This window comes from Bicyclus anynana, chromosome 1 (assembly GCF_947172395.1).
Source record: "Bicyclus anynana chromosome 1, ilBicAnyn1.1, whole genome shotgun sequence".
NCBI lineage: Eukaryota > Metazoa > Arthropoda > Insecta > Lepidoptera > Nymphalidae > Bicyclus > Bicyclus anynana.
The window spans coordinates 11,176,230-11,189,501 of NC_069083.1; the positions used below are offsets into that span (position 1 = coordinate 11,176,230).

The 13,272-nt window shown below is 38.7% G+C and overlaps 2 protein-coding genes across 2 annotated transcripts; one reads left to right on the forward strand and one right to left on the reverse strand.

The window, feature by feature from the left end:
• Positions 1–3,288: 3,288 nt before the first annotated feature.
• LOC112052693 (small proline-rich protein 2H-like) lies at positions 3,289–4,957 on the reverse strand. The gene is made up of 2 exons (XM_024091870.2): positions 4,672–4,957; positions 3,289–3,480 (listed from the first exon to the last, which is right to left on the reverse strand). The coding sequence occupies exons 1-2, from the start codon at positions 4,903–4,905 to the stop codon at positions 3,289–3,291; spliced, it is 426 nt and encodes a 141-aa protein (XP_023947638.2). The 5' UTR covers positions 4,906–4,957.
• Positions 4,958–5,503: 546 nt separating this feature from the next.
• Positions 5,504–7,440, forward strand: LOC128198124 (DBF4-type zinc finger-containing protein 2 homolog). Its single transcript, XM_052881854.1, has 3 exons — positions 5,504–5,842; positions 6,386–6,691; positions 7,393–7,440. The coding sequence occupies exons 1-3, from the start codon at positions 5,504–5,506 to the stop codon at positions 7,438–7,440; spliced, it is 693 nt and encodes a 230-aa protein (XP_052737814.1).
• Positions 7,441–13,272: the final 5,832 nt, after the last annotated feature.

The window sequence follows — 13,272 nt, forward strand, 5'->3', positions numbered from 1 at the left end:
TATTTAAAACTTATAACAGACGTTAAAGGAGGCAGCGGTTCAGCAAAGAGAGCGGGCGCCACCCGCTACGCAGAAGAAGAATCGATGGTAGAAGGCGAAGTTATGCGCATCTTCTCCCACCCCTGTAGACACCAGTGAGTAGAACGACGAGCGCGTCGGGATGTAAAAGGGCCTGCATCTCGCGATCCTTTTACATCCCAATAGGACGCAGGGGGCCCCGCTGGGTTTTAGTGGGTATTCTGGTTTGCAGCGAGTCCCACATACCCGGTCGCAGACTGCACAACTCTGCTTGTGCAGCCTCCGCACAGGATGCGTAAACGCATTTCCCAGAAATGTCCTAGATATCTACTACAACTTAATATTTTTTTTTCTTAAAAATGAAAACAATTTTAAAAGTCATACTTACAGTGGTACGACCCCATCCGATAGCCCGAACGGGCTGCGAATCCGCCAAAACGTAATTAGACGTGGCAATCTGTATAGGTCGAACATTGGTTCCAAAATTTATTATAGAGCTCACTCTCAGTATACCAATATTGTTATCTTGGTTCCATGCGTCATAGTTTGTGTGGGCAATAAGTCGAGATATAACGTGAAGGCTGCCACCAGCGGTCGCGTTGACTGAGCCCACTCGAGCACGCATCTGGTTTACGTGATTGTTCGGGCTACTGCAAAATAACAATATATTAGCCCATTTTTAACCTGTTATCGTCTTATACATTGATATATATCGTGATCGTGATAGCCCAGTGGATATGACCTCTGCCTCCGATTCCGGATACCTCTAACTTTTCAGTTGTGTGTGATTTAAGAAATGAAATATCACGTGTCAAATCATCATGAGGAAACCTGCATACCATTGAATTTTCTTAATTCTCTGCGTGTGAAGTCTGTCAATCCGCATTGGACCAGCGTGGTGGACTATTGGCCTAACCCCTCTCATTCTGAGATGAGACTCGAGCTCAGCTGTGAGCCGAATATAAGTTGATAACGAACATTGATAAACGCAGGCTGCACGCACGAAATAATTTCCCGTTCCGCCTATGTACAGTAAAGTAAAAAATACCAAGAGTTAGGTCTCTTAATGATTTTAAACGAAATTAAATTTTTTTTTTGGTCGCTGTGATCAGTCCATATACTATATTGTAAGCGTGTGAGTGACTTTGGGGCGGTTTCTGACAGAAGAGTCATAGCTCTGCCGTCAACTACTATTATTTAGTTTTCTTTATTTCTAAACCTCTCTTGTAAAAGAGTAAACAAAATAACAAATAATTATTTCAATTTGGTAACTGCGGAACCCTACAATGCACGTGGTCTGACGTGCACTTCTATTTATATCTATACAATAAAGAGGTAAAGTTTGCGGTGTTAGAGGGTAATCACTGAATCTACTGAACCGATTTTTAAAAATTTTTCACCACTATAAAGCCACGTTATTTCCTCGTATTCTTACGGAAACAGAAACTATGCGGATGAAACTGCGGGGCGTCAGCTAGTAGATTATATAAGCACTTACTTCCAACATGACAAACACGTCAATATTGATCTGTTATTTAAAATAGCACCGCCGCAGACTGGAAGGAAGTTCACATTGTTGCTTGCATATAACACTACAGCTGAATAGGGGTATTCAGAGGTAGTGGCTACAGCACCTCCAATTATCCTTTCCTGGTAAAACTCTGGTATGGCTGAAACAACCCAATAAATATTTTCACTTAAATGAAAAAAGTCTGTCTATGCCTCATTGGTCCATTGGTTAGCCTATTTGGTTTCAGATAACGACGGTCAAATCTGGGGTTGACAACAAGGTATTGAGTATTTGGTTTTTTGAAGCAATTACTTAAACTTCTTCCTGATTGAGTGATTTTAAGAGAGTTTAACATTATCATCGTAAGTCTGCCAGCCCGTATTGGGACAGCGTGGCGACTCTAAGTTATATACCCCTTTTCAGTACCTGGCCCTGTGAAATGAAAGTAAGCTTTTGACGGCCTCCATGGCGCAGTGGTTTGCGCGGTGGATTTACAAAACGGAGGTCCTGGGTTCGATCCCCGGCTGGGCAGATTGAGATTTTCTTAATTTGTCCAGGTCTGGCTGGTTCGGCCGTGGCTACCGGCAAAGACGTACCGCCAAGCGATTTAGCGTTCCAGTACGATGCCGTGTAGAAACCGAAAGGGGTGTGGATTTCATCCTCCTCCTAACAAGTTAGCCCGCTTTCACCTTAGACTGCTTCATCACTTGCCATCAGGTGAGATTGTAGTCAAGGGCTAACTTGTAAAGAATAAAAAAAAGCTCTTGAAATAGCCTACTATTAATGTATAACTTGTAGAAAAGCAAAAATGTACTTACCAGTACCAAGACTGCTTGTTAGGCAGAGAGCCAACAGTAAGGGAACTTTGCTTATTATGTACATCACCTTCATCATGATATCAGTTAATATCACACCAAGTATCAATTTACTCCTTTTATATATCCCTTAAAAAGTCTTATTTTTATTGTCAGATTAGATAACGATAAAAAATATTGAGATCAATAAAATAATATTCTTGGTATTGCACCAACAGGTACTAAAACAAAGACCTGGCTTAAAAATTGCATTCAAATTATATCTATGATATTGTTTATGTAGGTAATGACCCAGGTAGGTAGGTGACCCCAGGGCCTGTACCCATGTGGCATGTCTCTTTCTACAAAAGCTAACGCTACGAAAACTAACAAAATGTATGGAATGCAAGGTGGGCCAATAGATGTGTCCAGAAGTTTAGATATTGATTCTTATATCATTGGTCTAAACCTACAATAGACTATTTGCGCCAATTTCAAAGTGTTTTTCTAAAATGACTAACTCCAGTAAAATTATAATCATTTGTCATGATTTTAATCAGAAATTATTCGTCACTTTTTCGTAAAAGTACCAACTAAAATGTTATACTTAAGCAAAACAGATAATAATAGACATTTTATTATATATTATGACTAACTTGTACAATTTAGATATATGGGAAGAACCGTTAAAGAAGGGTCATAAACTACTTTATTCAGATAATATTACTGCGAACTATATTATATATTAACGAACAACAAATTTTAAGAACTAAATTACTTATTTATTTTAGTATTACCTCCTAGAATTATTCATATTATTGTTAAAATAATCAGAATCAGCTACGGAGGAAGTCAATTCATGGATAAATAATACGATGAAAAAATAAAAATAAGTAAAATTTATTACAATCATAAAATATTTAAAACGAACATGACTAGAATTTTCAACGGTAACACGTAGCTGGATCACCAAACAGGCATGCATAGGCCACAACAACCTCCACACACGGCTACTCCAGGGTAGCTGCAGCGCTTGGCAGAGCACACCCCAGGTTCCGTGCAGCAGTAGCATGGGCAAGGCTTGCAGCGGTTGGGCCTGCAGCATGGAATCGCCACAGAGTCGCAGATCCTATCCGGTGGTGGTACGGGATTTCCAGGCTGTAATCAAAATCAAACAAGAATTTGGTTGAGAATTTGATTTGATCCTTAATACCTTACTCATCTCATTCTTTATTTTAATTAATTATAATGAGTTGGGATCTCAGACTAAATACATAAGGACTAGTATGGCACCCAAATTCACGAACAAAATTTTCTGCCATTTTCTAAGGAAAACTAGCTTAGATTTCATACATATTTTATACTAAACTAGCAGTTTTTGTTCGTTTTTTACACCATATAACTTCACAAAAAGGTATTTTTACGGAGGTTTTTAACCGACGGACACGATTGTACACTATGAAACATCGATTCTTTTGAGACAATGTTTATAATCGCATAAGATCGTTGATCATATACGTTGACAGAAAAATAATGTCTTGCGAGGCAGGTATTTATCTAATTAGTCTGAGGTTGGGATAGTATTCTGTATTTTTTTCGGTAGATGGGCATAGTCTCGTAAAGTAGGTATCCATCAAACTCAGAATACAAAAAACACCAGAAACCACGTTTAGCCGTCATTTTATGGATAAACGGATGTTTCTAAAAATTGCTCGTCACACAACACGGCATAAACAGAGCGACTAATCGAGAAATTACACCATAAAAAGAGTAATTTCAACGGCTTGCAAACGGCAATTTCAGATTCTCTTCTGAATGTACCACACAAAATAGAAAAATAATTTGTTTAGTGTCAAATTGACAACGAGCCTTAAATACTTACGTCATGTAAATGACGTAAAATGTGCAATTCAGGGATATATTTTAATTCGAATTGAAGTGCTTTAATCTTGTGTGAATTGAATGACTTAGTCATGCAATTTTGGCTTATAGATATAGACACAATAACTCATTTAATATGACATACTTAGTTTTATCCAAAAGATAAGCTGTTCCGTTTTTATATGGGTCGTTATCATTTCCGTTCCGATAATAACAGTAATACAGTGTTTTGCCCATTTTCTTAAACAGTTATTAAAACCCTTATCTACTAAAACGATTGGGCGGATGTTTGCTTGGCGGAACAGCTTCGCCGGAAGATGTAGCCACAGCCTATGCCTATTACCAGACCAGAACTGAACCCATTTAGAAAATATAAAAATCCTGAACTAACGCCAACTGGGAATCGAACCCAGGACTTGTGTTGATCAACTGCGCTACAAAGGACATATAAAATATTTCCCTCATTACCTTATCACATGGCGGGCATGGAGGCAAGCAAGGCAGGATTGGCGGTGCCGGACAGGGCGCTGGACAAGGCCTGACGGGCGCAGGACATGGGGAACAGCCGCCGCCCGGACACACCGAGCATGGCCTTAAATCGTTCCCCGAAGCTATGCACGGCTTCGTCGAATACGGATAGCAGGCCCCGCATGGCATCCCCGTACACACACATGGGTCGTAACTGTAAAATGGAGCACTCATTTTTGATTTTACAATTTTTATAATTTATATTTTTTAATAACAAAACTAAAACTAAAAATGTGATGATTATTGAAAAAAGAATGTCATTAATAATTTTGACACCGCATGACTTATTTATGTTTCTTCTACAAAGTAACTGAAATTGTTAGATACATAGAGGTTAGTTGAACTTGCAGAACAAAAAGTTTGGCAGACATAATTTCATCACGAATTTTACTGTACACTCGAGTAGGACGAAAAAATTAAGCGGGTTTGGTTATTTTATAAGCAAAATTTATAATAGGGTTAATTCCCTTAATACCTTCTATCATTACGTTTCTTTTTAAAACAAACCTCTTCTTAAATCTATGTTAAATTATTTACATCTTTGTTTACATTTATACATAAATACTTTCGACATTGGTAATAAATAGGTTACAGATAAATATTCTTTTAAAAACTCTAAAAACAAATCTGACAAATACTTGACAATGATTATAGCCTAAGAAAAAATTTAAAAATTTTAAATTTAATTTATAAAATCTAAATTACTATAAAAATTGAAAATAAACGTAAATAAGTAATTTAAAAGATTACCCTTTTAAATAAAATTATTAAAATGTGCGCCTGTTGTTTCTGTCCCACGTGTCCGGCGATACTTCCATGTGGCACAGCGCCATGCAGGTATCCATGCCCCCCGCCGCCCCAATGCTGCCAGCCATGCTGTCCGCCCCCAGTTCCATGCACGCCATGCCCACCGTGCACATGCAGTCCAGTGTTCAGGCCATGTCCGGCGCCCATCTTACCTGACATCGTCCCACCAATAGTGCCAGTGTTGCCTCCCTGTAGACCTCGAAGACTGCCGCGATGTGAACCTCTACCTTGTCCACCGAAGCCAGTGTTTTGCCCACCAGTTTTGCCTTGCTGCCCGCCTCCTGAACCATGTGACCCACCCCCGGTAAACCACATTAATAAATAAAAACGTTACTTAATTTATTAAATTTATTAGATAGGTAAAATATGTCAATGACTAACCCGAGTCGAGGGATCTCGATCGACTGATCAAACGAGTCAGCTACGGGCTGTCTAAGCGCAAAACTAATGAAGTCTTTGAAATAATAAAATAGAGTTTAAATTATTTCGTCAGCCACAATAATAGCGATGCAATAGACGGGTGTTAATTTTGTGTATCAGCTTAACCTCCAAACTGATCAATCGATTTCAATTTGATTTTTTATGAGATTTATGACCCCTGTAACTTCGTCCGCATGGAGTTCTTTAACAAAACGCTTTTTCAGATTTTTTAGAACATTTAACGGAGAACATTTCCGTAATATAAGATTTTTGTGTAACTTTAATCGTTTAAGTAACGCAAGCACCGGAAGCTCTCGAAAGGAATAATTTCTTTCTGTTTTTGTCCTATCTGAACAAACTCTTCAGATCTATAATAGTATTAAGTAGATTATTATAATATTAGTTAACTTTTTCATTTTCTCAACAGGTATGCCCGTGTCCGGACCCGACTCCTTGTTACCAACCAGTGTTGCCGTGCTGCAACCCTCAATGTCCACCACCAATAATTCCCAAACAGCGCCCCATCTGTCCGCGAGCGCCGCCTCCCCCATACCCTTGCCTGCCCGTCTCTCGCAGCTGCTGTCCGCCTTGCGAATACGACCCAGTCACTCGACGAAGACCTTTGATAGTTCACAACAGTGTATTCGATACCAGACCAACGGGCTTGCCTGAAAATTCTTACACAAGACGAAACCCGAGTGTACGATACGCTGTATCCAATTACGTCAAACAGGTAAATAATCTTCAATATCTTCGTATTGGAATGGCCCATTACTGGGTCTGCTTTCTTCGAACAGCGTGATAGGTCTTTACTCTTTAACTATCTGGCTCTACTCTTTGAAATATTAGAGTATCAAATGTTAATAATAATGACCGGGACCAACCTGCTCTCTGAAGCATAGAGGGGACAACACCAACTTCCCAATTCCAAGTTGAAAAATTGCACCGAAATTTCTAGCAAGAAAGAGAGGCTCAGTATTTCATAGTCCAACTTAGGACTTGAACCCAGGAACTCGTGATCCGAAGCACACGCATTGTGTGTGCACCTTTCTTGACCCAGTCCATTTAGCACTAGTGCACACCCGGGACTCCGTCCGCGTGAAATTTAGTTTTTAGTGAAATCCCGCGGATATATTACTTGTGAATTTTTCTAGGATAAAATATAGCTTAATTGTTTGTCTAGAATCTCTATCTTCCATTGAAAGCCTTTTTTAAATCGGTTCAGCCTGTCCTGAAATTAGTCCGTACCAACAGCTAATAATTTTACAATTTTGTTTGTGTTTTCGTATCTTATCGTGTAAATAACTATAATCACTGGAGAACACACAGTTATTTTGAAACCACAAACAGACTCTTAGTTTTATTTATATGACTGTATTGATTAAAAAATGAATAAAACGGTGACCTAATGCTGTCGCAAATTTTCATTTTCAGGGTCCTCAATCCGGCTGCTGTCATCACGTCAATGTACCTCTTTATTAACAAAATTATGTTCGTATTTAACTATGCAAGTACTACTAGTACTAGTCGTGGTGTGCAAGTGTTTTTATTATTCCTGGTTTCTTTGTTGGAATTCTGGAAAAGTTTGTTTGGAATTAATAAAGATGTTTTTGTCACGAATATACATATTTCTTATTATTTCGTTCGTCAAATAAAACAAGTTCCAGATCTGTGGTGATGATTTTATAGCTCGACAGAGTGAGTTTTGAATTAGTCTGTGCTTCTCTCTACCTATACCTATCGTGTTAGAAATTGGAGAAACCTCAATGAGATAAAATCGATTGGACTATTGTCAAACAAATTGTTTTGGGATGTTAAAATGAACAAAGATACAGTAGCTAAATATGTCCTGCTTTTAGTCTAATTTATAAACAAAATATAATTCGAAATTCTAAGGATCTCGGATCCAGTTTCATTCGGATTTCAGTAGCGTTATTCAGCGTGGGGTTTGAATTTGTCTTTCTCTCTGACCATAGTATCGTTTTAGACAGAAATAGATAGAGACGAATAAGAGGATCGCACTGTCGAGTTATACAAATTCGTCATAGCGTTACAGCTCGGAACCTTAGTGTCGCCGCATACGGGCCACACGCGACAGCCACAAACGCCGCCACAAGAAGCAAGAAGGGGCCTCAAAAGTAACTGTAGCGCGCGACAGCCACTTGTGGCCGGTGGTCGACAGTTGCGTTCGGTACTTTTTTTCTGCTACTTTTCGACTCTAACAGGTTTACTGAGATAAGGGAGAGAGGGGTGCGAAATCGCGCGAGTAGCCGTTGCGGGCGACAAGAAGTGAGCAGAGACGATTGTAGCGTGTGGCGTCCACCGGTGTCAACCGTGTGCGGCGAGTCCATATAAAATGTATGAAAACTACAGAAAATATGCCGGCAGCGGCGTTTTGTGGGTGTGGCCGGTGGCCCGTGTGTGGGAGCCCTTAACAGTCGATATGAGAATACTTGAGGCTTGTATTTGTTAATGCCTATTGTACGAGTATAAGCCTACGACTGCCGTAATGCTACGAAAATAAAACGTAATATTTGTACTATTTTGTTTATGGTTAATTTATTTAGTAGTTATTAATTATTATTAATACAATTTGATATTTGCAACAATAATCAAACTAAGAACGGTTATAATGGTAGGCTTACTATCCATGTTAGTTCTTGAATTTACGAGATTATGACAAAGTATAAACAAGGATTCAAAGAGTACATCTGTGGTGGTAGAACGATAAGATTACACAGCAAATATTCTTGACTGAGGTTCACAATTACGTTTCTTGTAAAATAAATACTGTGACTAATAATCCAGCACAAATTATTCTTGAATTTTCTTGGTTCTTGTTCAATTTACATTGCAAATATTTTCTTGATTCTTGCAGTTCATTTTACATGATTTGCGTGTGGCAGCTGTAAATATTGATGCAAGGGTTCACAGGGTAGCACCTCTGTGTTGGTGGTACGTTACTCTGGCAAAGGTAAGACTGGGGTCCACAGCTGCCCTGGGGTCCACACACTGGTGGACAAGGCGGAGGAACACACGGCATTGGCGCGGCACAAACTGAGTTGGTTGCACAATAAGGCATTTTGAAAAAATATTTATTTAAAATTTTTTCAATTTATTTCAATTTCACTTATAATTTTTTTAATTATGTTTTGTGGTGGTTGAACAAATGAGATAATATGATTCGACGCGGTATATTTATAAGTAACGTTTAGCCTACGAGATTTATTTTGTACTTCTCATCTAGATGGTTGATATAAGCAAAATGCGCGTTTTGATTGGATAATTATTGTTAGCGCATCACGGTGGCTTGGATTCTATAAGATCTACGAATCTCTACTAGTGCGAATGACAAATAACCGCGTAGGTCCGCGTAGCTATGGAAATCTATGATATCAGGATCTATCTATCTATCCAATACTGAGGTGTGATAATTTCTTAAGGGACGGTAAACCGCTTCGTAATGTAACGAGTTACGGCGCTTCTCTATCTGGCTTCCCTTTCTCTCACACATACGGCAGCAGGTTTAAGTACTCTCTTCTGTCTAGCGTCCCGAGGCGCACACATTTTTATATTGACTAGGTATCCCTAGGTCTGAACTATAAACGATCATTTAATTTTTGACCTGTAATTATTAGATAGTGTATAAAACTACTAAATGGATATTGAAGAGGTTTTCTGTTGTGTTTTACAGGCCGATGGTTTACGTTATTATCCATATTTCTTTTCGATAATCAATTGAATATAACAAATATATAAAGTTAACTTTATATATTTGTTATATTAAGCATAAGTTAAGAGATTATTTTATCTCAAAAAGTAAATATAACTGAGTCAAGTTAAAGACTTGGCAATTAAAATGAATGAATAAAATAAAAGAAAACTTATATACGTGTGATTTACGTCACTCATTAAAGTCATATTAGTAAAAACCATTGGAATTTATAAAATTAAAAAGTAAAAGCAATATTATATTTTAAAACGAAATTTTTGTTTGATCATACGCAATTATAATAAATATATAGAAATGTGCAGCCCAGTACTTGATTTGCCGAGCTATAAGGAACCTCCGCCATGCATACCTTGTTACCCAATCCAGGTATAGGGTACTCTTAAATCTCAAATTGACTCCTATTGGCTCTTATTTATACAGTGGCGTGCTCTTCATAAATGTAAAAATGCACTGAGGACTCTAGGAACCAGTACTGAAGAATAAAATTTACAATTTGTGCAATTTGTATTCATGGTGCCTACCCTAGTTACAAACCTTGTGCGTGTCACTAATAAGAAAATTAAATGTAAATTATAAAGAACGATATCTAGTGGGATATTTACAATATTATAGCTTGGGCTTTATGTTCTTGTGGTTTTTAAAATAATTTAAACGGGAAAGACGGCGGAAAATGGTTCAAGATAAAAAAATAAAAGTCAATTTCCAATATTTCCAATATTTATAAATGTAGCTGCACAGTTTTAACTGTACAGTTTTAAAAAATTGAAATTATAAAAAACTGTACAATTCTCAGTTTTGCTCCACACGAGTTAGTTAAACACTTCGAGTACCTACAATTAAAACTGCTTAAGAAGTTAAAAGATCTATTATAACCCTCATAATTTAAAGCTATCTATCAGCCAATGGACGTCCACTGCAGGACATAGGCCTTTTGTAGGGACTTCCAAACGTCACGACACTGAGCCGCCTGCTTCCATCGAATACCTGCAACTCGCTTGATGTCGTCAGTCCACCTGGTGGGGGGTCGACTAATACTGCGCTTTGTAGTGCGGGGCTGCCATTCCAGCACAGCACCTTGGGACCCCAACGGCCATCGGCTCGTCGAACTATGTTGCGCTATGTGACAGTGACTTTGGTTCTTCTGCAGATCTCTTCTTTTCTGATTCGATCATGCAGAGATACTCCTAGCATAGCTCGTTCCATTGCCCGCTGTGTGCCTTCTTATTTAACAATATTGATACAGTTCTATTATAAGTATTTTATAGCATTAACAACCCATATTCGGCTCACTGTTGAGTACGAGTCTCCTCTCAGAATCAATGGGGTTAGGCCAATAGTCCACCATGCTGGCCAAATGCGGATTTACAACACACCTAGAGAATTAAGAAAATTCTCAGGTACGCAAGTTTCCTCGCTATGTTTTCCTTCACCGTATTATAAGTACCTATACTTTTATTAAAACACAATTATCAATTTTAGGGTTTAAAATGCTTACCTTGTGGAATGGACCCGGTGACTGTGCGTAGGCCGCTGATCGTCCACGACAGCACTTTCGACTACCGCCCCACCAGCTGGCCCGGCATGCTCCTCAACAGCCAGGATAAGAAAGTCAGATACCAACTAATAAACTACGAACGACCGGTATGTATGATTTAGGAAGCGGTAAGCCAAATATCCAAAGAGAAGATTTCAGTTCTTTAACTGCACTTCCAAAGATTTTTTTAATGAAATAAAATATTCCATTACTTTCTCTCATCTTAATATTCACATAAATATCACTGCTCTTGTCTCTCTCAAATACATTCTTGAGTTTTCCACACAGCGTCTTCGCCGGCAAAGATGAGGTGCCCGATATCTGACTTAACCCAGACGTGGGCTACACTTAAGCCAATACACCCTTCCCAAACGTCTCTCTAAGCCAAAGTCCGAGTCCCAGAGGAGACGACCTCAGAGAGTTATTTCGCCCATCTACTTTACTTTTGCCTTCGGGCCCAATTAGGCAATTCTTCTGCGCTCGCCCAAACCCCCCGGTGAAGCCGCTGAGGTCCCAGCGAATGGTTAAGGAGCCTACGGCACTTACACAATCAGAAATCAGGAAAAAAAATCTTGAATTTGAGACAGGCTTAATTGTTGTAAGTACCTATGTTCTGTTTCTCTCTGACATTAAAATATCTAATTGCAGGTTCAATCTCACTATCCGTCTTGCGCACCGTCTTATAATTAACAACCGCCTTCCTTTCATCACTACAGTTCAATACATACCTTGTAAGTATCCAATAATCTTGATTTTATAATGATTAAAGTTAAAGACACAGTTTTCTTACAGCCTTGTTTGATATCTCGTATAAGATCTATGAATGATTTGGTATTAATATACAGAGTCAATCAGAATATCTTATTTTACGTTTTATAATAACTTGCATTTTAATTGTAATTAAATACTTATTAAAAAAATATATTTCAATTTAAAAATATAAAATGACACTATGTCAAGTTAAATGTCAACAGACATAATTTAAATCGAAATTTACCTTTTCTACTCTTTATTTGGTTATTCAAGAATTTTTTCAAAATGTGCAACCGAATGGGCGTCATAAACCAATTGCAAACCATTATGTCAGCGATTCAGTAAGTTTACATACACCTATTGCCTTGTGCCAGCCTCATTTCATTACAATATTTTTTCCGTTAATTTCTGAACCCGGCCCCTATCTATCCCGCGCACCAGAAACGCCCCTTTGTTAAATGTTCTGCGCGAGTACTAATCCTAAAAAAAAATAAGTTAGTGGGATTATTGTTTGACGAAAAATCTTTACCTTCAGTAAATCGTATCTACCATGCAGAAAGTCGGCGACAGATAGAACCTCTCCGTGGCTCGAAAAGCACTTACAGTGGAATTCATAGACGTTCTAGGGGCACCCCTAGGAGATCATTCCGCTGAGGATCAAATTCTCAAACAAATAGAGGTTAAATTCGACACTCAGCGGCTGAATGATCCCCTGTTGTAAGTCGGTGTAAGAGTAAGGGTGCACCTGTGTTTTTGGAACCTCTAGCCATACTTTAGTACTATACTCTCTTGTCAAAATGGCTAGGCTCAAGAAGAGATTTGCCGCCATAGCTGACGAGTGCGGCGGCCCGAAATTGGGAGGATTATTTATGACATTTCACGACCACTTGCGCAGTTGGCAGTGCTGTGGTACCTACTCAACAGAGTGGTCCTGGGTTCGATTCCCAACTCGGTTCAGTTCAGAATTTCATTATTTCTAAATTATGAATTGTAATAATGTATTGGTAGGTAGGGGTAAAATAAACTTTGTACCTCTTCGAAATTAGCCCGCTTTCATCTTGACTGTAGTCTGTATCGTCACTTAATATAAGGTGGGATCGCACTCAAGGGTTAACTTGTCATAGCATCAAATAAAATATGATGTTGAACTTTCAGATGCGGGCCTAGCGGATGCCACAAGCCATGCTGTCCGCCCTGCAGGCCGCCATGCTGTAGCGGCGGCGGTTCGCTCGTCACAGTTTACAGTCAAGTAGCTCATATACAGTGATGCGTTCAAGCGAAACACACTCTTCAT